At 44.2% G+C, this 26,334-nt stretch overlaps 1 protein-coding gene across 1 annotated transcript in view; it reads right to left on the reverse strand.

Annotated features, from left to right (window-relative positions):
* Positions 1-26,334, reverse strand: part of DPF3 (double PHD fingers 3) — a 195,675-nt gene that overhangs the window by 34,709 nt on the left and 134,632 nt on the right. The window contains exon 9 of the mRNA XM_007454738.1: positions 21,582-21,710. Within this exon, the coding sequence (XP_007454800.1) occupies positions 21,582-21,710 (129 nt within the window). The remainder of the gene's footprint in view (positions 1-21,581; positions 21,711-26,334) is intronic.

Below are 26,334 nucleotides of genomic sequence, written 5' to 3' on the forward strand. Positions count from 1 at the left end.
TGCGGTACGCGGGCCTCTCACTGTTGTGGCCTCTCCCGTTGCGGAGCACAGGCTCCGGACGCGCAGGCTCAGCGGCCATGGCTCACGGGCCCAGCCGCTCCGTGGCATGTGGGATCCTCCCGGACCGGGCCATGAACCCGTGTCCCCCGCATCGGCAGGCGGACTCTCAACCACTGCGCTACCAGGGAAGCCCTACTCATCTTTCCATGAAGACATACTTCAGCCTGCACTCCTAATCCTAACTCCCTTTGCTGAGCCCATCTGATACTTTGCTGAGCTCCCTTTGCTGGGCCCATTTTGCACCAACTTGACACTTAATTAGATGGTCTTGTCTTAAATAATATACTAATTGCCTGTCTCTCCTCCTCATGAACAGAAAAGCTGTCTTATACAGTGGAGAGAGTCTTAGGGCCAGAAAACCCTTGATTAGAAATATCAGACTTTACCAGCTGTGACTACTATCTTTGTCAATTCCATCTCCCTGAGCTTCAATTTCCATTTCTGTGAAATAGGAATACTAATCTTAACCTGAAAGGACTAAATATGGCTTTCACAAGCTGACACCTATAAGAAGCCTATCGGTGACTAGCACATAGAAAGTACCCCCAAAAGTTTGTTTCAGTTCTCCTTTGCTCCTCTTTTATGTCCTGCAAAACCTAGCACAGTATTGCAACATAGAAGGCCTTCAATAAACGTTTGATTAATTGATCAGTATCAAAAAGCAAACCAATAACTAGGGGGTCATTATGCAAGGTAACAGTATATGGTCAAAATGTATTGATCTATTTTTCAATTGTGGACGAAAGGTTGATGTCTACGGAGGGAAAACAATCTATTTTAACTAAAGAAGTTTGCAAAATTACCAACTGCCAATCTCTCTGAACCCATAACTCAGCCAAGTAGCAGTTTCAGCGTAAGTGTTCACGCTAGCAATTCATCACGCCCCTCCTCCACCCACTCTTACACAAGTTACCTCCATTCCCAACCTCTTTTACATATTTCTGGCCCCCAGAAAGTTGACTTCACACCCTAAATACAGCACAATCCTTGCTACTTCTTTAAATCAAATACCAAGCAAAACCATTCTATAGGAGTTCTTTTCTGAGTTATTTAGAAAGCATCCTGATCACTGCCTTTCCCAAACAGAATTTTTGTCTAATATACACAAATATAAAATTAACTTTGTCTTCTAATAAGACCTTTCTTCCCCCACCAAGTAGAGGAGAAGAGAGTAGACGACCACGAATATTAGTGAGGTCTTCAACCAAAATCCAGCTGCGAATAATATCCAGGCCATATGAGCAACTGTGAGGTCCGTGCACCAAGGATGACACTGGACATGGTGGGGTCCGATGACCTGAGAACTGGAGGGGAATTCAGGTGGAGTTTCAACAGAACAATTTTCACTTCGTGGCCTCTTGGCCTTAGTGGTTTTTTCTGCGGCTTCTCACTGTTCCTTTTTCACATGTTTGGTGTTTCTCTGGAGGAAAATGTCTCTTGCCACCTCACTCACTCTCCAGCTGGTGTCTCACACTATCAAAACAAGAAGAGTCCCCATAACGGCTTGGGACAGTGCTCCAGGGTGAACAGGAGCAAGCCTAGAAATGTAATTTTAGTTAATGATCGTAATAAGCATTCATGAGACTAATTTTCCCCATGCCTCCCACACCCTGGTGGTGAGTCAGGCACTCACTCTTTCAGGTTGCCCAGCTGCAGTTCAAAGCATTGAAGAGGTAGACAGGTCCCCAAAAGGGCATCTAGCCCACGTCCCTAGCTCCATGCAGGAGAAACCCTTGACTATCAGTGAGTTCCATTTGAACCTCACTCGTCAAAAATCTTTGATATCAAAAGAAGTTTGTCAACTTGTTCTAAGCCCCAAGGTGCTCCTCCTGTCCTCTCTAGAGACCAAAGGCAACTGGTCAGTCTATTTTTCTCAATGATACAAATAATGATGGTTACTAAGTGACCCCTAATTCTCTTCCCCAAGTTAAACAAGCCCAAATCCTTTAACCTTTTCTTAAGGGGCTTTTACTGTCCATCCCTTTAAACATGTTGTTCATCTTTTTTGTACCTTTTGGGTTTTCCACAGTTATTTTCAGCTAATTCGAACATGGCGGTGTCAAATATTAAATAGGGTGGCAAAGTACTTTCCAACCCTTGCACGTTATTCCAATATCACACGGCCTGGTAACATGCTCACTTAAAAATAAACAACACAACACTCCTTCAGCTAGTGTTCCACTAGGACTTCCAGATCCATCTCAGCTATGATTATGCCTTGCCGGGTGATCACTAACAGCACAGTCAATGTAATTGTATCAGTCAGATTGGTGCTAAACCATTGACGGCCACTGTTATCACCTCTCAACAAAGTATTTCCTATTCTGGTGTAAGGAAAGATCAGGTAACCACGGGATTGTGCCGCTTATACATATTTTACATGTTTATGTAAAATACATAACAGGAGTTTCTAACTTTTGGCCTGAAGAATCTTTCTCCTTTTCTTAGTCTATGCCTAAAAGCTGACATCTGGGTGACCTCAGATGTGATCACAGGGTAGAGCTTGCAGCAAATGGAGCTGACATATAACATGCCCATCCCAACCCCTGCCCCTTTTAAGGAAACCAGGGGAACCTAGCAAAAAGCACCACTAAAAGGTATCCTGAGATCTGAAAAGTTACAGATCCTTTCCAAACAACTGAGCATCCTCTAATAAGGGCTAAAGAGAGATCTTGGGTACATTTGGCATAGCTGCTGCCACCTGGCATGACTAGCTCAGAGGCCACCCTTCAGGATCACCTCCTATTCAATTTGTAAGAAGGTTTTTTTTTAAATTTATTTATTTTAATTATTTATTTATTTATTTTTGGCTGTGTTGGGTCTTTGTTGCTGCGTGCAGACTTTCTCTAGTTGTGGCGAGCGGGGGCTACTCTTCGTTGCGGTGCGCGGGCTTCTCATTGAGGTGGCTTCTCTTGTTGCGGAGCACAAGCTCTAGGCGCGTGGGCTTCAGCAGTTGTGGCACACGGGCTCAGTAGCTGTGGCTCGTGGGCTCTAGAGTGCAGGCTCAGTAGTTGTGGCACACAGGCTTAGCTGCTCCGCAGCATGTGGGATCTTCCCGGACCAGGGATTGAACCCATGTCCCCTGCATTGGCAGGTGGATTCTTAACCACTGCGCCACCAGGGAAGTCCCTGTAAGAAGGTTTTAATTCAATAGGATGTCTGATATCAGGAATCTTCCCCACCATCCAGGGAGGAAAATTATTTCTTAACAGTTCTTTACGGATGTGAGGTTGAGGAGGTGGGGGAAGTCTCCTAATTCTGAATATGACCACAGAATCTGAGTTCTTAGAAAGAAAGCCATCACAGCAACATCCTCAAAGGCATCACAGCCATTGTTAAACACCCCGTGATTAACAATTTCAGAGAGCCACAGTCATTGAAGAATCGGTAGTCACCAGAAAGAGACCATTTCTCGAACTACAGCAATTCCATGCCTCCTGTGTCAGGTTCCACTAAATTTCCATTATCATTTATCTCATAAGATGACACGCATTTGCACAAATCCGTCCATTTTAAAGTTGGCCTTTTTTCATACTTAAGTTGACAGAGATGAACATTAGTCATCACATCCCCAGAGTCACTATTCTGTATGGCCAGCACATAGACTGGATAGATTATTGACAGGCTCTTTAGATAAGCATTGCACTATTGTAGTTTGGACTCGGCACTCAAACTGGAAAATCTAGTAGACAGCTTTCTAAAACCTTGTGAAGGAATATTTTGGCTCTGAAACATTTTTGCAAATAGGCCTCAATACAGTTGACATTGCTGACCCTGAAATGCACCCCTAGCCTTTCACCTCATGATGTGAAATTCTCTTTCCTTAGTCCTGAGACCTAGAAAATGCCCTAAATATTATCACCATCCAATTTAACAGTATAATAGTCGCTTTCTAAATCAGGGATCAGCAAACTGTGGCCCCTGGGCCAATCTGGCCAGCTGCCTATTTTTGTAAATAAAGTTTTATAGGAACACAGCCATGTCCATTCATTTACATACTGTCTTGGGCTGTTTTCATGCTACAACTCCAGAGCTGAGTAGTTGCAACAGACTTCCGGCCTGCAAAGCCTAAAATATTTATTATCTGGATCATTATAGGAAAAGTTTGCAAACCCCTCATTATAAACCACAAGGAAAACAAATTGCTTATTCAGAATAACCTTCTCTCCACCCTGACAAAAGAAAACAAAACAAAAAAAAAACCCTGAGCCAAGTGAGTAGTTTTTGCATGCTACTTTGCATAAAATCTGGCCTGGCTCTCTTACAAAGTGTCCTCTGAAATAAGATGCATATAAGATGTAAATCACAAGACAAATCTAAATAAAAATTCTAGAGTAATAATAATAATATATAAACATATGTTATATATAATATATTATGGTATATATAAATATATATTATAAATAATATAAATATATATATCCCTCCAGAATTTTTATTTAAATTTATAAGTATTTTACATCTTATATGCATCTTATTTCAGAAGACACTTTGTGAGATATCATATATGTTTTTCTTTAAATCAAAAGCAGCTGTGAATTTGCTGGTTTGGGGATACAATAAAACTTGAATTCCGTTCTAGTCTCATGGAATAATTTGAAGGTCTTAGAAAAGAAGGGTAAAAGAAATGTGATATAAGAGATAACTCATCATCAATAATAAAGTGAAATAAAAAACATATCTCTAAACTATACAGCTATGCCCAGAGTTTTAAAGGGGAGCTCTTTCAGAGGGAAAAGGACTGGATGGGGGGAATGTTTCTTTACTGGAACCCCATCCTGAATCCCTAGCACGTGGTGAATAATGATCTAGCTCCATCCAGGGAGCAACCCAGGGACCCATTCCCAGCACATAACAGTTCTAAGGCAGGATACACTAGACACATCCATAGGTTAAGTCAAGGTTCTGCTGTCATGAAAGAGTTTGGTCAAGGCATCCTAACCTCGGCTTCCACTTTAACCAGACTTGCAGCCTTGGGGAGCTGCCCCACAGCCTTCAGAGGATGTCTGCCACATGCTCACCTTTGGTTTCATCCACACAAAGTTGATCTTCAGTGTTTTTAATTTACAACCAACATTTTAAAATAGGGAGATCTCACCAAAATTTTTGAATTTTTGGCCCCTCTTAAAAACCCAGAAGACCTGGGAACCCTGGGCCCATGTTCTTTCAGGCAGCATCCCTTGAGCTGGTGGCAGCTGCCCCATTCAGAGCACAGGTGCTCTCTGGCTCTACACACCCCCTAACACTCTCTGTTGCTCCCCTGTGCCCTGAAAGCTCAGCATAACGGCTACTCCGTGTCTCCCTGGCACTGTTCATTTTCTCATCCCTGGCCTGCTTGACTCACTAAAGATACCTGCTCTGTAGGCATCTGAATGTCAAACCCAGAGCTAACCCTTTATACAAACTAATATATTTCCAAATGGATGAGGAAAAATGACTTCTTTTCATCTTTCTCATTCTCTGGCTCACATATATACTTTCCCCCTCCCACTTGGTCAGTGATCACCTACAGACAGAAAGCACACATAGGCTTTGCCAACAACTCACCATCAGATATTTGGAAAAGGCAGTCCCTGCCCTCAGGACCTGCCATTAGAGACAGTTGATTCTCCTGGGTCTCCTCTATCCTTATTTACGCTGATACTATAGCTCCATGCTAGACATCTCATCCCTACAAGCAGCCCAAAGACAGTCTCTACAAAGAAAGACTTAGTCGTGAGGTAAAACACACTTTGGGTAGAAAGTGTTCGCCCATCAAAGTACCCTTTTCCAAGGTATAAAGTAGAAGGAAGATTTCAGGTGTAATCACTTCCCTCCTCAGAAGATACTGAATCCTCCAGGTAACCTCTGAATTGGATCTAATGTCTACAGATGAGTCGCTGTAGGAAGTGGGTGTGTAATAAATGTGCAAAACTTCCTTTCCACGCCAAGTATCTATAAGAGATGAATGGGAAAAGAAAAGGTGCTATATACACGCAATGGAATATTATTCAACCTTAAAAAGGAATGGAATTCTGACATGTTACAACATGAATGAACCTTGAAGATAACTATGCTAAGAGAAACAAGTCTGTCACAAAAGGACAAATATTGCATGATTCTACTTATATGATGTACCTAGAATAGTCAAATTCACAGAGTCAGAAAGTAGAATGGTGATTGCCAGGGGCTGGGGTGAGGGAGAAATGGAGGGTTAGTGTTTAATGGGTATAGAGTTTCAATTGCAGAAGATGAAAAAGTTCTGGAGTTGGATGGTGGTGATGCCTGCACAACAATGTGAATGTAATTAATGCCGCTGACCATACACTTAAAAACAGTTAAAGTGGTAAATTGCATGTCAGGTATATTTTGCCACAGTAAAAAAAAAAGAAAGAAAAAAGCCTAAGGAGGGTAGATTGGGGGGAAAAAATCCTTTTTACTGCTAGAGAAATGTATAAAGTCCACAATGAATGTCACAAGGTGACGTTCATTTTAAAGTAAGATAGAACATGCTAGCAGGAGCAACATGATGTCATGTTCCCTCTCCACCTGGCCTCAGCGTGAGTTGGCAATGCTCAGAGGGCAAGACCTGGCCCGAGAGGCTGGTCCTGTTCTCTCTGACCTAGAGGACCCAACAGAGAAGATGGGAGAAACCTATGGCAGGCAGCGGGGCGGTAGGTTTACAGCTGCACCAACTGGCAGTTGGGGAGGCTACATCACTACCTTTCAGGCAGTGGAAACAGTAACCTCTCAGCTTTTTCCAAGCACATGCTAAATCTCGCATTCTCGTGCAAAACTATCTTAGCACAGGTGCGACAGCAACATTGGACGGGTATATTAAGTCAGTATCCATAACTAGGCTCTCCATAAATCCACTTAGGCTATGGAGAGGTTGACAGTGGCCGTGGTGATGGTGGGTAGGTGACAGCAACTCTGGACTCAAAGCTCAGACGCTGGTACCAACCCTGGACATTGTTCACTTTCCAAGCCACCTCCTGTCAGCTAAGCCAGTGGCAACCTCTGTTCTAGACTGCGCTTCTAAATAAAACAATAGGGTTCAACAAATCCCGGGCATGCAGATGGGCAGAATCCTCTCAGGAGTCCCTTCTACAGGACGGTATGAAAGTTGAACTCATGCAGGATGAGGTTGGAAAAGCAAAATTTACAGAGATGCTATAGGAGCATTGGAAACAGACTTTTATTTAACAGAAACGTACACAAACTTGATACAAACCCTATATTATGCAAAGCTTTATCATGATTCTACACATGTTATAACTTGTGGGAGTTGGTTGGAGAGTGGATTATTATTATAATTATTAGCTTCTTGAAAAAGGACATTTTCTCTCAGAAAATGTCAAAGAAAGGACTACAAAATGATACAGAGACCCTCCTGGTGACCTCCGCCAGGGACTGGCCTTGAAAGGGCTGGCAAGAAGTCCGTGCCCATCTAATCTGCCCTTGCAAAGGCGAAAGAGAGACTCTCGGGCTCAGAACCCTTTCACTAACACTGCCGCTCAAGACTTTTGTGGAGAGGAATATCCAGCATTAGACTGTGCATTGATCATTATGACTCTGCTCACCAAGTGAGGGAAACTCAAGAGCATGAACGTGTAAGACTGGGAGTAGAACCCGGTGGCCCGGCCAGTCACCCCAGCTCCTTCACTAGGCCTCAGACACAATGCTGAATGCATTTCATAATCCACCTTCACTTCCACCAACATGGCCATAGAAGGACGGGTCAGACCGCTCGCCTTTCTCCTTTTTACCCCCACCAGCAACTGAATTTGAGGCTTCCGTCTTTCAGGCTGGCCTTCCTTGCCTTGGGGACACCCAGCATCTCAGGCCCCCAAAGCCAGCTCAACAGAAGGCTCCCTTTGCAAGTCTCCTCTAGGAGCTGTTAGGGAACAGAATTAATATCATCCCAGCTGATGTTTATTTTTTGTTCTTTTTCCCCTCTCTCTCTCTCTGCCTTCACTGTACTATTTTAAACAAAGCTGTCTTTGTTCAAATCTATTGAACTCGTAGAGATACATTTAATTGCTAGATGGAATTCCTTTCAGAGCTAGGCCTTGTCAGACTTGATAACCAGGAGGCAGGCTGCTTCTTGACCTCAGATAAATGGGGCTTGCCTTGGGTGAGGGGAGAGTTTGTTTGTCTGTTTGTTTTGCGGGGAGCGGAGAGACTGCTGATAGCCCTTGTGGCTAATTTATTTCAGTTAAGTCTTAACACACAATCAGACACTTTCAATAGACTTTTGGAGAAGGAAAAAAAAACTGATCACTCCTCACTTACCACATCCAACTTGCAGAAATAAAAATACCTAAAGAACATACATGAATGGCTTTTTAAAAAGCCTGAGAGAGCAGAGTTGATCTTTATTCTCTTATTAAAAATGTGGGCTATTTTTCCTCAGAGTTAATATGCAGTCTTTATTTTACATTAAGTCCTCTTTTGATTTTCATGTCTTCACAAAATTGCTTTTAACTTTTGAAGCCGAAGGTACTTTAAACAAAAATATTGTGCCACAACAGCACCTTTGCTTTTAAATATTGAAATAAATAAAATAGTTAACTCTTTTTTCTTTTGTCAGTCTGTTTGTGTTCAGTTATTTCTATTGTAGAGCAATTCCAGTCTGACCTGGATACTTTCTCACAGACACTTAACAGAAAATGTAATGGAGGATTCTAAAAAGAAAAAAAAAGAAAAATCTTCTTATTGCACAAAGTGAGGCCATTCCAGAGACTTCTCTGAGCTGAGCTGAGTTGTGCTGGAGGCTTTTCCACAATCCAGGCTCCTGTGTTGGCGGAAACACATGCGCAGGAGGGGGCCAGGCAAGGGAACAGGAAGAGAAGGAGGAGGAAGAGGAGGAGGAAGAGGTGCAAATCCTCATGGCTTCTTTCCAGCTTCTTCGGAAACGGCTTGCTTGAAGGACGCCAGAGTCCCCGGGCCACAGTGTGGACTGCAGAGGGAAAGGCAATGAAAGATAAAACAAAAAACAACAGCACAGGACAACTGCCTAAAAAAGAAAGATTTAAATTAAGGAAGTGGTGGAAATGAAATGAATTGAAACAAAAAGAAAAAAAGAAAGAACGGAAACAACTAACTAATTGCCACATGAATGAGGCCACGGCTATGGACAACGAGGACCAGACTAGTGTCTCTTGTGTCTTTAACAACAGCAGCTCGAAATCAATCAGGAATGGGGCAGGTCAGTTGCTCCTGGGCAACAGAATGACACAAGAAACAGGATGCAGCTGGATGTTCAATTCCTAGGTGGCGTAGTAGGCAAAACTGGGTGTTGGCAAAATCTTTGTTTTTTTTCTCCTCTACTTGGAAATGAAACAAACAGTCTTCTCCCTGTTAAAACACTCCAGAAAGACCATTACGATATAATCTGTTGCCTGTCACCTAAGTGGAAATGAGTTGTTTCTATGGTACAGGACCAGTTGCAGTCATAGAAAACCCCAACGGACGCCCCATTTGGTCTAAAGGCCAAAAGGACACTAGGACACTGCTTTGATGCATACACTCTCACCCCCAATCCTGCACCAAGTGATTCCAAGGGTGTCAGAATTACTCAGACAGAGAATCAAGCCCAGATATCTGTTCCAGTCCTCAACTAGCCCCGTGATCCCAAGTGTCAGCCTTGGAACGTGGTGGCAGTTCAAACCCGGTGGGTCCTTTAGCCTGGATGGTTACCAACCAGGCACGGATTTTGCTTCTAGCCGAAACGAAATCTGCCAAGTTATCTTGGTCTTTGGAATGGAGTAGTCGGCTCAAAGGAGTAAGCAAGAAAACCAAGTACTATCACATTTCACCCCAGAAGCAGTTCTTGAGGGCAGAGGTGGGTGCCCCCAAGAGTGTCCAGCTCACTCTGAGTGGCGAGGGAAGGAAGAAAGCGCGGGCTGGGGTGGGGTGGGGTCCAACTGGAAAGCGGCCAAGCCAGCAGGGAACAAAGTTCAAAATCAAATGGGCCAATCAGCCCCTTCCAAGCTGAAACTCCCCTTCCCATCCCCTATCTCTCCTAGTACCCAAGGCATGACTCACTCACTGGTCAGGTGTATAGGACTGGATTAGATGGACTTCCAAAGCTAAGACTCTACCCATCCACCTCTGCTTTCAAAGGGAGGCTGAGAAAGCCCTCATTTCCACCCACCACCGAGCCCTCCCTCCACACCTGTTCCTGTTTCTTTCCTCTCCATCCCATCCCATCCCTCTGTCTCCCTCTCAGATATGCTTCTCTGCTGCCCCTTCCCAGGCTCCCCTCCTCTTCCCTCATGCTCGTCTCTTCACTGTTCCACCTGCTCCAGCCCCTTCACTCCAGTGACAGAACCAGCCGCCCTTTCTTCAGACCTCCCAGAGAGCACCTGCCAAGTTGGGCTTTCAGTCAGACTTTCGCCCCCTGCCAGGAGTCTTCCTGTCACTCTTCCAATGCTCCAGACCCCCTGGACCCTCTGCCGCTCATTTGGTGAGTCTGTCTCATAACCATACCCCATGCTCTTTCCATTTCCTCAAATTTCTACCTTTCACCCCCCCAACACACACACACACACACACACACACACACACACACACACACACACGAGTCTTCTTCTGCCCTACTTAAGCCATCTCGAAAATAGCTGGTTGGTTCCCAACTTTCTGCTCCTAAATCCATTTTCTCTTTCTGGGCCAACTGCAGGCTACTGGGAATGTCCTGCTATGTCTTGGTCTCCTCCTCTCAGTCCCCTTCAGGAGGCTTACTTTCCATCCCTCCACACATCTTCAACTTCCCCCTCACCCCATCCTCACGTCCTCATTCACTTCCCCCCACCCCACATCACTGCCTCCTGGCTCTCATCTATCTCCTCACTTGACCAATGGATGCTGTGTCCAGCTACAACTTCAACCTTTCTGCCAACAAAATTTCTTGAACATCCACTATGCATAGAATGAGACACTAAATCCTTCCACTAATTAGCTCAGAAACATTGCTCAGTTCTGTTTGTTTCAACAAATAATTATGGCACAATGGTGTCGGGTACTGTCCAAGGGACACGAATGACATCATCTTTGCCCTCGAGGAACACATCATCTGTTTGATGAGAAAGACTACAAAAAAATCCTAATACGTTGTAATAAGCACTAATCCTAGTGACATGAACAAAATGCTACAGAACAATACTTAAGCACTTTTTAAAAAATAATGTGATTTTTGCCATTTTACATGTTTCAGGTTGTGGTTCCCAGCTTTGCTTTTTGTTGAGTTCTATCTCCATTCTCTCTGACAATAGACACTTTTGCCTACAGATTAAATCGTCAAGCTAGAGCTCTTTGTTGATCTGGATGGCTTCCCCTAAGAAAATCTCCCTGACTACTGTGATTCCCAGCAAAAATAATCACATACCACCCCATGACACTCTTACACATTTTTAACTACTCATGAATATCTAGTCTGCCCAACTAGACTGCAAATAAATCCACTGGCCCCCATGTTTAATTTCATCCTATCCTTCACAGGGCTGAGCTGCTATTACTCAGTCCCTAGCCACAAAATGAGTGAAAATATTATCCTCCAAGGTCTACAAACATACTAGCCTGAACCTGAGCTTAAGGGCCAAATTTCTAAGTCACTCGTAATGCAGTAAATCAATCATGAACCCCCTGATACTATGCACCAAGAAGGATACAACCTCATTTCCGTGGTATTCTCACCGAAAATGCATAACCTGCTTTCAATCATTAGGAAACAGCACACAATCCTAAAGTGAAGGACTTCCTATGAAATGATAGCCAGTGTTCTTCAAAGGTGTCAAGGTTATGAAGGTCAGAGAAAGACTGTGGAACTAACTACCCCAGATTAAAGAACTTTAAGAAAACATGACAACTAAACATAACATGTGATCCTGGATTGGACCCTGGACTAGAAAAAGGACATGAGTGAGACAACTGGCAACATTTGAATAGAGTCTGTAGATTGTAGTATTACCTCAATGTGAATTTCTTGGTTGTGATCATTGTACTGTGGTCATTTGAAGAATCTGGGTAAAGAGTATGTGGGAATTCTTTGTATTATTTGTGCAAGTTTTTTGTAAGTATGAAATTATTTCAAAACTTAAAAAAAAATTTAAGTCTTAGTCATTAGTTAAGGACCAGTGTTGAAATACACTGGAAACCTAATTGCCAATGCTTTTTTGCCAATAAAAAGTTGGTAAAGTTTAGTTCTGACAGGGATCTTCCATCACTCTCAGCTGTTTTGTAAATCAATCAAGCTGAACGTTTTTTCCTAAACTGTTATCTTGAGTAAATGGTCAGAAATCACTTTTATTAAGTGCGACAGTATCATATAATTCAATGTTTCAGTGTTAGAAGTACTTGGGTATGTGAACAAAACACAGCCTGAAGTGTTCACTCCCTGCCACCTCACCCCTCCCACCCTCACCCCGACCCTGATGTCACCATCAGCACATTGACCATTTAGAAAGCTCAACCTCAGTTCTTTGGGAAAGTTCATGAAGACTTAGACCTAACCTCTCAACAGGATTCTAAGATGATAATAGCTTGGGGTTTTTTTGGTCTGGTTTGGTTTTACAGCATCAGATGCCTCTTCTCAATCCAGTAAGTTCTTGAATGAAAGACCTCAAAGCCCTTGACTAATTTTACTCAAGACATCTTCAAAGTGATATCTGTGGACACATCACTACAGCCTGAGGAAAGAGTATTAGAAGACCCAGATAACACCTACTGACCCTGGAACCTCAGACCAGTCATTTAACCTGAACGAACCTCAGTTTCCTCATAAGCAAAACGGAAATAAATAACATCTACTCTACCTCAAGGGGTTGTTTTAAGAATCATGGTGAGGTAATGTTGGTTATATATTATGATAGGGTAAGGAACATCCATATCCTAGGGATAGAGAAACCATGGCAGAGATACACAGAAACAAACTCACATAGGAATTGAGTCCAGAGCCCAGAACTTTTCTACTCTAGTCTTCTACTCACTGGATCAAAAATGCCTCACTCAGAAAACACACAACACAAGTAACGTCACTTCCAATGGCTGAACAAAATCCCCCACAGAAAAAATTCCTAATACATGAGACTGCTCAAACTTTAAGTACAAGTTCAAGATCATATTCATCAGATGTAACAGGAGGCATATTGGGATAATATTAATTAATTTTATTCCACCAAGAAGTGAGAACCTCCAAACGGTCTTTAGTTCTCTCCCCAAGTAATGATCTTGTGCTCCCTCAAGTGCTACATAAAGGCAGTGGGGCAATACCCATTAGGTGCAAAGAGAGATGCAAAGTAAGCAGGAAGACTTAAAGGGACACTATTGATGTGAACATCGTATTTTTATTAAATCCTTCTCTCTAAAATACCAGCAGCAAATTGCATTGGTGACTTTAAAGTACCTTTAAAAAATTAAATTAACACTCACTCCCGGTGTTAATGGTGATTAGAGGGTCTAATCTCTACATAGTCTCAGTAACAGATGTAAAGGGTTAGATTGTCCTAGGTAGGAAAAAACAACAGGTAGACAACAACGATAATCACCTTTACATCAGCAGTTCCCCCCAGGGGATTTGAATGTTGCAACAAATTTAGAAAGTTCTATTATCTTTGATTCTCCTATCTTTGGGCTAGGTCTCAGAAAATTAGGTGACATTTCTGAAGGATTTGGGGTGGTGCTTTAACTGACACAACGATAAAGGAAACTAGTCAGGCCATTTTCATCCCGATGATTCCAATTTATTTTATATTAATATTTGAGTACCGATACTTTTTGTAACAAAAGCAACAACAAAACGATAGCTGCCCTGACTGCTCACACAACTCTTGCAATTTCTGAGGTCGCAGAAAAGTAGATCTTTGTCCCTAATAGGCATCAGGAGAGAATGTATGGAAATGATGATTTAGAAGATGAGCTCTCTATAAAATTCTGCACAGAATTTTCATTGGAATTATCTTTTTGGGATCTAATTGCTTACTCTTCAGTTTTGAAATTGCTTTTAATAAAGTCACCTTTTAAAGACCTGAGAAAAGGGAAGGGAGATATATATGTATATATATATTTTCCATGGATATGCAAGGGGCAACACAGAACAATAACAAAAGTAAATAGTATAAGTCCTGGCGTCAGGTTGCCAAGGACCAAAATCTGGCTCCTTATGAGCTGCAGGGCTTCAGGTACGTTCAATTACTAAAGCCTCCGTTTCCTCATCTGTAAACTGTGGATAATACAAGCACCTACCTCACGGGTAGTCAAGAGGATTAAATGAACTGTTCCAGGGGAAACAGAACAAGACCCGGCATATAAGTGTTTGGCCATTGTTATATAAAGAAAGGAGGATAAAGATATAACAATGACCATCAAGGCATTTGGAAAGCCAGGAAAGCCAGCTTCCTCCTCCTATGCCTCCTTTTAGAGTTTTCTTCCTTCCCCTTAAGACATTTTCCTCCAAAGCAAGGTCCATTTTACCCTCTCAAATGTAACTCAGTCTCTCCGGGTTGACCTTTCTCAATGAAAAGTGAAAGATTTGAACTTGATTATCTTCAAAGTCCCTCCCAGTTCTTTTCCTGTTTTTTTTAAATGATGTAAATTTTGAGTCTGTTGAAAGATACTATTAGCAAGGTGAGACAAGGTACTCAGGCAATGCTAAGATGCATGACTATGCTCACCTTGGCTACACCAACTGAGAAAGATGAGGACATCTGGCACCTCCAGCGAGAGACACCGAAGATCAAGCTATACTAGTAAAACTAAAATAGATAAGCAATAGCCATCCTCAGATAAATCTTTCCATGGGAGTTTGTTTAGACAGTTCATGATTGGTTCTCCCTCAGAACCCCAAGCTAGACTCTGAAATTAGGTGACTTTTTATAATTTGTTTTGATTACGTGGGTTTTTTTTAAAATTTTCAAGTTCAAAGTCAAGCTGTCATTGAGAATTTCAGGACCACAAACGACTGTTGGGTTGGCCAAAAAGTTCGTTCAGGTTTTTCCATACGCTCTTAGAGAAAAACCCGAACGAACTTTTTGGCCAGCCCAAAACAAGATTACAAAGGACAGTATAGACTGGTTGGACACATTTTTATCAATGTAGAAGCTCACATTTTACCAGTGAGAGCATGTCGTAATGCTGTGAATCCAAGGTCTGAGTCACAGTAACAGAACAGATGAAGTAAAGAGGTGGAGGATGACAGCAAGAGCAGGTTGTATCCCCTAAGCAGAAACCACCTGGAACCAACTACGCTGCCTTTTTCACACACGTGAGCATGTAGGACTATTACAATGTTGGAGGTTTATGCCATATTTCCTAGGAACAGGGCCACATACAGATTAGGTAGAACAGCCCCAAAGTGGGTGACGTGGTTCCTTTCATTCTCTCACAACTGAGCACAAACGCCCGGGAGAGCACTTACACATTTCAAGCAGTAGAAAAGTGGAAGCCCTGTCTGTCTCAGGCTACCAGGGAAGCACAAGGAGTCCGTTTGTGGGTTTCTTTGCTTGGTCCTTTCTTCTGTTGGGCTGGTTTGTTATTTTAATGAGAGGTCTAATTAGTGAGGTTTCTGCAAAGGCTGGATTGTCAAAGCAGATCTTCCCAGACACTTACTGCCTGTTGCCTGGGCGGCCTCTTGGATCTCCCAACCCAAGCCAAAGGGCAGTGCCTACGTCTCTGGACCTACGCTCTCATGAAGGCCGGAGACCCTGACCACACTTAGTGGGAGCTCAGAATCTTCAAATCAACTAGGTTGAATGTTGTGCCCTAATCAGAGATCTTCTTTAATTTGGATGCATCCCCCTGGCTGTTGAATTGGTAACTGGAGCAAGGAACTCCACCCTAGACATGCAGCCCCCTCAATTTCTACCCAAGGACAGCAGCCAACTCGAACCTCAGTTCCCTGGACTTTGCTTCCAGGTATGGCCAAGGAAGGCAGAGTTAGCCAAGCACTCCCCAGCCGTTTTCTCTTGCAGTTGAAGCCAGAAGTCCACCATTCTCCACACAGGGCCTCCCAGAGCCCATGCAAGCCTCAGATTCCACACCTAGGCCCGGGCCCACATAGGTATGCATGCACACGCAGACAGCAGATGGCTGGGTAGAAGACCTTCCAGTGACCACTCGCACGCGAATAAGGGGGTCCGAACCCAGAAAAACAAAAGACAAGTTAGGAGCGGGGGAAAGGAAAAAAAGAAAGAAGGAATAAACTTAAAACAACTATGATGGTTTTCCCTTATTGTAAGACACGTCAGCCAGGACATACCTTTTGACTAGGACCGCACAGCTGTTCATCCTTGGGACTGGCTGGCCAACAAGGTAGATGGTCTTCATCACCCCAGGGGCCTTGAGCAAGTGTTGCTTTGGTTTATTTCAGGAGGTGCTACTGGAAACATAAAACAAAGTGCCTGGAGGGCACTATAAAAAGTAGAAGAAATATGGGAGACTTGATCATCCAATGGGTATTTATACGTTTTTAAACAGGGGTGAGGGGAGAGGGAAATCTACTGTGAAGTAACGTCCTTTCTTCCATGAGCGCGGCCTCGGGTGGTTTGGTCACTGTTGAGTCCACGACTTTCTGCTTATACTCCATTCCTGTGTTTGGAAATTGCTCTCCACCAGGCGGAAAGTGAGGAAAAAACCAGCAACAACAAAACAGCAGCTCTGCTGACGGAGGAGGAGGATCCCACAGGCGCTGCAGGTCAGGGCCCAGGAGCTGGACGGGGGCCACACACAGGCTGCCCGGCTTCTCAGGAACTGCTGGCATGTTCTCGCGGGCAGAGAGGAAGATGGCAAGGTCGGGGGAGGAGAAATGGGGAGGGGGTCTGCCGTGGGGAGCCACCAGCTCCGTGGGGTACAAAGTGCCATCCTCTCCCGTCAAGGAAATCCTCCCCCATACAGGCTTTCTTCTAAACAGGATATTACTTCAATTTCTTTGATTTCCCTTCTCTCTCTCTCTGTCTCAAAAAAAAAAAAAAAAAAAAAAAAAAAAAAGGCCTGCTTCTAATCATAGCTAGAAGATATAAAAAATCATTTTTTAACGTTATTGGTTCTTTGTTTCCAAACCCAATGTTCCTCCACTCTTCGTTTTGCCAATAAATAGGAAAACTGAGGAAATCAACTCTGCTCATGTCAAAAAGATCCCCTCCCCCCCAAAAACGATATAATCCGCCTAACTTCCCATCTCTATGGAAAATAAATAGTACATCACGATGCCATCTCTCTGAAGGACTGTTATTCTTTCTTTCGTTCTGTTTCGTTTCAGTAGTCTGTGCTTCTGCTGTATGTACCCTAAATAAAGGGAAGGAGGGGGGAGGGACAAGTGGAAAGAGAGGAAAAAGCAAGGATGAAGGGAAAACCTAAATTGTCTTTCATTAAAAAAATATATATATCAGAACCAGAGCAATGACCGAAGTCACAGGGTGATGGCTAATTGCCCAGAAAGTCCATTCCGTGCGTTTAGCAACTGCCCTTTTTATCTGCTGTGGGCGAAGCCCGGCCACTGCGGCGTCCTCGGCAGGAGCGAGGCTCTTCCAAATCGTCCTCATCAAAGCCGTGGAAAGTTGAGGTGTCACTTTCTGACGTGGAACCGAATAAGTCCTCCGTGGTGCGCGCTGCGGCCGCTGCCTCCTCCTCCTTCCTGCCTTCTCCTCCCAAATGAGCTGACATGTATGATGAATATATCAGCACATGGGTTAAGCAACAGACAGCATTATTAATATTCTTATTACATTATTACAGTGTTATTCTTAATAGTAAAATCATAAACCATTTCACACCAAAAGGGATTAACTGGGTGCGTCACCTGGTGACGGGGGTTTGGGGTAACGGGACAAAGCCAACATTTTCAGGGAAAAGGATTCTCCCCTCCCTGAAAAGGCATCATCTCTACCATAATATATTTGTCCACAGCTCTGACAGCGCAAGATTCAACCACGATCTTTCTTTCTTCTCTTCCGAAGGCACACATTCGCACGCACAAAAAAAAAAAAAAAAAAAAAAAAAAAAAAGGCCTGCTTCTAATCATAGCTAGAAGATATAAAAAATCATTTTTTAACGTTATTGGTTCTTTGTTTCCAAACCCAATGTTCCTCCACTCTTCGTTTTGCCAATAAATAGGAAAACTGAGGAAATCAACTCTGCTCATGTCAAAAAGATCCCCTCCCCCCCAAAAACGATATAATCCGCCTAACTTCCCATCTCTATGGAAAATAAATAGTACATCACGATGCCATCTCTCTGAAGGACTGTTATTCTTTCTTTCGTTCTGTTTCGTTTCAGTAGTCTGTGCTTCTGCTGTATGTACCCTAAATAAAGGGAAGGAGGGGGGAGGGACAAGTGGAAAGAGAGGAAAAAGCAAGGATGAAGGGAAAACCTAAATTGTCTTTCATTAAAAAAATATATATATCAGAACCAGAGCAATGACCGAAGTCACAGGGTGATGGCTAATTGCCCAGAAAGTCCATTCCGTGCGTTTAGCAACTGCCCTTTTTATCTGCTGTGGGCGAAGCCCGGCCACTGCGGCGTCCTCGGCAGGAGCGAGGCTCTTCCAAATCGTCCTCATCAAAGCCGTGGAAAGTTGAGGTGTCACTTTCTGACGTGGAACCGAATAAGTCCTCCGTGGTGCGCGCTGCGGCCGCTGCCTCCTCCTCCTTCCTGCCTTCTCCTCCCAAATGAGCTGACATGTATGATGAATATATCAGCACATGGGTTAAGCAACAGACAGCATTATTAATATTCTTATTACATTATTACAGTGTTATTCTTAATAGTAAAATCATAAACCATTTCACACCAAAAGGGATTAACTGGGTGCGTCACCTGGTGACGGGGGTTTGGGGTAACGGGACAAAGCCAACATTTTCAGGGAAAAGGATTCTCCCCTCCCTGAAAAGGCATCATCTCTACCATAATATATTTGTCCACAGCTCTGACAGCGCAAGATTCAACCACGATCTTTCTTTCTTCTCTTCCGAAGGCACACATTCGCACGCACGCTCGCTCAACCCACCCCAGACAATGCGTTTCCTTGGTGGTTTTTAAGCCTGGTTGGTATTTCTTTGGTGTTTTCAGTTGGCGTTTCTTTGCACAATGTTTGTCCTTCACTTTGACAGTCAGCTTTACAAAGGTATTACTGTCAGATAACCCAGTCAAGGTGGTTAAGCCTCCATCCGTCTTATTTTTATTTTTACCCGTTTCTAATCCCATTCTTTCCATACCCTTTCAATTCTGCCCTTACATCATGTAGTTCATTTGCACTGAAAGCAAAAAGAAGTTGGAAAGTCTGATAAGTGGTAGGTAATAAAAGAGTCTCCCGTTTTCTTTAACCACTGGAGGACATTTCTGTGATCTGCACCCACACACGTGCGCATACACATACACGCGTGTGTGCGCACAGGCACGCACGCACACACACCAGGCCCTAAACACACCCAGGTCTGAGTTACTCCAGAAAGTCCAGGCTTGTCAAATCTAACTCAGAGCACTGAGAAAGAGGGAAATAGGGGTAGAAAAGCCGAATTGAAGACTGTATCCTGAAGTCTATAAAACTCCGACAGAAACTTTTTCACGTTCCAAATGGGCCCCAGGACTGCCCCCGATGAGGTCATAAGGCACCACTTAGGGTGCCAATTTCCGGAATCTCACTCTTTCTCCCAGGAAAAGTAGGTAGTGGGGTAGATGGGAAGGAAAAGGCAGCCCTTCCGAGCTCCACACTCTTCCTCGGAAGGGCTCCAGGGAGGCCCTAGAGAAGAAGTATTGGCCCACCTGCCTTAACAAGCATATCCCACGGGCTAATGCCACCTGCTTATTCCCAAGGTGTTGACTACTTCAGGAACATCAGAGTCAGACCTTGACTAAATTATCCACCAAAATTAATCCCTGGCGAATGCAATGAGAACACCTAGGCTGGTATAAGATGACCCCCTGAGTCACATAGCAGACAGATCCTTGGAAGGATAAGCTGAGTGAAGGCTGTGAAGAGAGAAGCTTTGTATAGAGAAAACCAACTGCCCACTTCTGGTCCCCCATGGATCAGATCCAAGTACCCGTCTTTTGTAGGAAAGGGAGAGGAGAAATTTCAGAAGTTTTCACTGAGAATTCTGAAGCTGCCTTCTCTAACTCATCCCAAACCCATAGCAGTCCATAAAATTCTGCCTAGAATATCATGCCACCAAGTAACTTTGTTTCTGGTGGTAAAGATTTTGTCTGATCGCTTGCTTTTTAAAAATGCTGAAGTGAATTTCATTTGTTTCATTTTCTTTTTGAGTATCTAAATCCCTCCACTATCACATGGGCCCTCTCTGCTAAGCTGGCACCAGTAGGATAAAGAGTTCAACGTTAGGTATCACGTTTGGCAAAGTGAAGGAATTGACAGAATTGCACAGATGGGCCACCCTGTCAGGGTCCTTAAGGGTTAAATGTGGAGGGTTGTATGCAGTAAAAACCACAGTGCTTTTCCAATTACTGATTTGCTGTTCAAGTCAGTCTTAAAGCTTAAACAACCCAAAACCAAATACAAAAGGACTAAAGCTAATGTCTGCGGACGGAGCGAGGGAAGAACTGAGCTGCTATAGTAAAGTCGGGTGTGGTCATCTCAGGCCTTCTCTCAGGACTAGGAATAGAACAGATGCTGGGTAGAGAGGTGGGAAGGAGCCATGACTCCTGGCTGGTGGAACCAACCACCCAACCAAACTGTATTTCACCTACTAGTCAGCAGTTGATGAGACTAAAGATGAGTCTGAAACCTTCTCTCCTCCCTGCCTTGCGCCTTGGCCTCGTTATAACATAAAACAATATGAAAAGCCAACCACGATCCAGCGCAAATTAATGGAATTGGAAAGCAAAACAGCCTGCACAAAACTTGAATACCTGTGCCCATTCTAAGAATGGAAGAACAAGACCAATTTTAGTCTCTGAATAGATCGAAGATGAAAATTCAAAACATGCCAAGTCAACTGCGGAGGAGGCCTAAGAACACCTGCCCTTTGCCTCCTTGATCGACCGGGCTCTCTTTTGCTTTCCACATGAGAAAATGGTGTAAGTGGCCAATGGGGTGGCATCTATGCAGCTAGCCAGGAGCGCAGGGGTCTGTGCCCCCCACAGCTCCAGATGTGGCTGCTCTCCCAGTATTCACGTCTCCACATTCTTCCGGTTTGCCCCGGGCACTTCCGCAGAACCAACGCACCTCTTTGTTACGGGCACATCACCCGATACAAGGAAGCACGTTGCCTGCGTCTCCGGGTGTTTCCGCACTGTCTCACTGTCGTCCACAACAACACACACAAAGAAATATCCACCTCACGGAAAGGCCGGACAGACAGAAGCCCAAACCTTCTTTCCCTTTTCCCCAGATCCCAGGGCATAACTTCTAGCTCTTAAGCCTCAAGAAGAAACAAATCAAAATAACCCGAAGACCCGTCTCCACTCGAAGTATCATCACCGTCACTTCTGCACCCACCCCTCAGCCCCTGACCCCCACAAGATGGCAGAGAAGCGCGAGTGGAAGGGTTCCTGGTCTACGGGCACATGATGCGAGAAGGGGCCACACTCACCAGAGCGTCCACAGTCTGCACAGGACACCAGCTCTTCCGGCCTCCCACTCTTCTTGTTCATGTTAGAACCCCCCAAGCAGAAGTCACAGTAGTTATTGGGAATGACTGTCCCGTCCGGTCCTTTCTGGGCTGTGGAGACATTTTTATAAAAATCCAATGTTAGAGGCTCGGGTGAGTCTCCACCGGCCCCTCTTCTCCCACGGTAGGGCAGAATCTGCTCCAGAAAGAATATGAAGTTTAGGATCTGAGGTTTTGTTACAACCAAGTTGTTAACTTGGGCAAAGTTTTCTTTATGATTCTCCTCGGTTCAACCGTGTACCAGTGTCCTGCAAGCCATCCAGAGCTGAGTTTCCAGAAGGCCTTACTAACCAAGTGAAACTCCTCTCATGAACAATGAGCCCTTTGGGACCCAAACATCAGATGGTAACCATCAACGGTGGTGTGACTAGAGGAAGAGAGAAAGGTCACTACCTAGGCCTTGCCCTTGGGAAAGATACTCTCGTTTAGGAGATATTCCTTCTGTCTCTGAAAAGGAAAACAAAGAAGCACTGATGGGGGATCATTTGCAGGAAGGACCCTGAAGATGCTCTGGGGGACTCTGATGCACATGTGGGCAGGTACACAGGTGTCCACTCTTGTTCAGCCCCATCTCCCTGAAGTCCAGACTTGTTGGTCATGGAAAGCACCCAGGACTAGTTAATCAGCAGACCCCAAGTGCCTAGAATCAGAACTGAACACTTAGCTCAGCCTCATACCGGAGATGGGTTGAACCGTGAGTTAGTGAGCATATCGGAGGCCTAAGACTTTCATAAGCCACCCTTACGGAAAGGCCCTACACAAAGACAAAGGAATACCTTGGGACACGAGTTTAAAAACAAAGCCTCGTGAAAACAGCACATGTCCTCAAGCACCGAAATCTCAGTGTCTAGGGGCTGGTTAAAAAGCCTCGGACAGGTTCTCTGCATGAGAAGAAATGCTTCCATTTTACTTGGTTTTCGATCCCTATTGTGGACCTTTCTTTGTCATGTTAACGCTCCCTGTTTGTGACTAAGAAAAAAAGTCTCTCTGTTTATGGGATCAGCCTAAACCACCGAGGTATCTTCCTCCCCCCATCCCCAATGTCTGCCCCTATCGTTCATTATTCACTGCCTAACATTAATCAGGGTACACATCTGTAAAAGGAAGCAGATATGTGAGCAGAAATACCATCCAGACAGTAAATGATAAACGGATTCACCGACTTTAATATGATTCCCCCTGGCCTCCGCTTCCTCCATGCTTCTGCTTTGCCTCTAGGAATAGAAAAACTTACCTGGGGAAGGCGGAAGACAAAAGCTCACAGAATTGCATTATAGAGGGTTAATCCATTTATCAGTTGCTATTTGGATTGTTTAATCAGTTTCTAAGTCACTGATTTTCATCTTCAGGGAGGCAGACAATTCTCTGCAAGAAAAATGTGGGCTGTCTGTGGCAGACAGAGCAGGGGGCCACACCCTGTGGCCTGCGGAGTGTGGGTTTTTCTTCATCAGTCACTGCATCTCAGAGACAGATGTGTGTCATACAGAATGGTTTTGCAAATAATCTCCAAAAAGCAGGACGTCCGCAAAAATTTTATTCTGCCTATAAAATTTTCATTGCCCAAATCCAGAAAGAAGTCCCTTTCTTCTTTCTTTCTCAGTTGCCATCTTAACCACTTTTAGAACTCTCTCAGGACTTCCCTGGTGGTCCAGTGGTTGGGACTTTGCCTTCCAATGCAGGGAGTGCAGGTTCAATCCCTGGTCCGGGAGCTAAGATCCCACATGCCTCGCAGCCAAAAAACCAAAGCATAAAACAGAAGTAATATTGTAACAAATTCAATAAAGACTTTTTTAATGGTCCACATCAAAGAAAAAAAAAAAAAAAAAGAACTCTCTCAAGAAAATCCAAGTATGTCTATGAAGCAAATAAACTCGGGGTTTCCTGATTAAGCGACTATCATGGAAATCAATCAAAAGATGAACAGTATGAAGAAGTGGGTTATACTGAATGTACGGGCTGAGTGTAAAACAGAGCTAAGTTTCATGATTGCTATGAACTAGATATAAAATGTGGAGATGCCAATCACAACTTAGGTAGCCTCCTGCATGAAGAGTGATCAAAAGAATCCCATGTATATCATCACACTAAACCTCTCAGGAAGCCCAGTCTCATCCCCTGTCTCCTGTTCTCTTCGGGACCCCGTTTCAGGCCAGATTTTCTCCCCTTTCACAAAATCTTTAAGCAACCAAAGAATCTGGCTTTTCTCCAACACACTATCCTTGTGATTTATGAGGATCAAGAAGTAGAATATAGAGTATGAACATGCCCAGATAATTCTAGCTTTCACCACCAACAGACCATTGGTAGAACACCCTACCGAACCAGGGACTCTAATACGGCAAGAAATAAAAAATGCAGAAACAATCTAGAAGAGCAAAGCAGACAGTGATGGAGAAATCAGTCCTATGGACAAAGACCAATGGAAGAGCATTTAATTCACCTCTGATGAAGAGAAGCTTCCGAGGAGACTGAAGCAGAGCAGGGTCCCCGCATATATTTGCTGGTTATACAAAGCTCCTGGCCAAAGGGATGAAAATGGTGATAAACTTCCAGCTGTAGGCCCTGGTGTGTACAGTTGTGACATGCCAGGTGAGCGGGTACCATTTTAGTCCAGCGAGGGCCCAGTGTAGAAAGTAATAGTGAGCAGTTAGACTTATTTTCCAGTGAAATCCTTTCCACTTCAGTTCCTACTCCCCTCTCACAACAGTGAGCTCAAGCTTCCTTCCATCTTGGTAAAATGGCATGGGATGGACTAATCAATAGCTTTCACCTCTGGTTCTCGTACATTTTGGGGTATTTAGGATTAGTGAGGGCTCTCTCATGGAGCTCTCCCAAGTCCCCAGCCGGAAATGACCACTCAGGCCTTAGGGAGAGCACCCTGTTGACATTGCTTCTGTGACCCTTCGCTTGTCTATACATGTATACACCTGCCTCATCACCCCATATTCAGTGGTTTACTCCTTCAGATCAGGGACCACATCCAACCCCCTGTTGGAAAACCTATGTGTCCTGCACACAGGAAATGGTTAACAATGATGTGTGAGATGAATGGCTTAGAAAAGGATGGCAGAGAGGTAGGTAGGCAGCCCAGTGATGCCTCGGGAGCCCCTCCTAGGGGGACTGAGGCAGAGTTATCTGTCACTCTGAATATCACTCACTGCCTGGTTTATTTCCCCAGTCTCCAAAATGAAGAGCTGGTCCACGTCCAAATGAACAGCCAGTCATCTGGCCTGGGTCATGTCTAGCTCCCAGAGTACACAGAGTGGGTGGCCGAGAGCCCTGGGTTGCTGGAAGAATAACACTGTACTATTCCCTACTCTGGTAGGTGAGACATCATCCCGTACACAGACATACAGGAAAAGTATAAGACTAGGACTCACTGTCTCTTGAGAAGGGGACAGCAGTTTGTGCCTACCCGCCCAGCCCCCCGCCGTTCAACTGTTTTTTGCGAAGATGAAGAAACAGACACATATGACACTACAAAATGCTGACAGATCTTACGCGGATGCTTTACACACACTATTTCATCGATTCTCACAAGCATTTTGTGCGGGATTCACCCCCGGGTTGTCTGTGTCCTCAGAGACTCTTGTCTCTAATCACACTTCTCTGCCTCTGGGAAGTCCAGAGCCAATGTTGCATATATAATATTTCATAAACGTGATTCACCCAGTACTTTATTTGGGAAGCCCAAAGTGATAAAAAGTATTGAGATTGGCCTGATGAAGCGGAAATTCCCTTTGAACTTAAGTTCAATGTCTCTACCACTGTAATCCATCCTGGTGGCCCCATTTATTGTCATATACTCCGTGAAAACACTTCTCCAAAGAATTCCAGAGGCTCGTGAAGGAATTTTTTTAAGTAAAGCTCACACGGTGGCTTTATTGGCCTTTGGCCTGACCCATCCGTGAGCAATTTCCTGGCACCGTCTATGAGGTCATTATATAAAGGATTTTACTATAAATAGGAAGCTCGCCCAGACCTTGCAAGTGCATTTAAATAGAGATTCTGCTTCCGCTTATGGGAAATTGAGTCCCACTTTATAGAGCAAGATGACGGGGAGGCCAAAGGCCCGAGTGGTATCTCAATGGCAGCGTCCGCGATGATGGCTTTGGTTTTCTGTTGATGAATGTTCATGGGCTGAGATCATATGAGCGATGCAAGGAAGCTGCTGAGAAAAGAAAGTGAGCCTTGAGAGCTTAGGGGTTTACCTGGGGGGCGGGAGGGGAATAACTTGAAAAAGCTCAAAGGAAAAAAAATGCAAATCGGAACAAAGTTCATGAGGAAATCCCCCAAAATAATAATAATAATAACAGAAGGTGGGAGGGAACATTCAAATAAATCAACCCAAGAGAAAGGAAAAGCCAAGCCCCAAAGAGTCCCACCAGCACACTCGGGAAAGGGTGAGCAGTCATTCTGGAACGGCAGTGTGGCACATGACCATACTACAGGGTTCTTTACTTCAGTCAGGCCACGTGTCGAGGGCAAACAAGGCCCCAAATCTTCCTGAACTACCCCCTAGACAGGGCTGTCTTTTCCCCTTTCAGCCTGATTTCTGCCGCAATACGCCTGCCTGCCGTTCAATAGGAAAATGAGCGGTGGGCACAGGCTGGCCACAAGCAACAGCCCTTCACCTGCTTCTGCCGAGACCAGACCTGCAGCCCTAGTGTCCTAG

This window comes from Lipotes vexillifer, unplaced genomic scaffold, assembly GCF_000442215.2.
Source record: "Lipotes vexillifer unplaced genomic scaffold, Lipotes_vexillifer_v1.1 scaffold1495, whole genome shotgun sequence".
NCBI classification, from domain to species: Eukaryota; Metazoa; Chordata; class Mammalia; order Artiodactyla; family Lipotidae; genus Lipotes; species Lipotes vexillifer.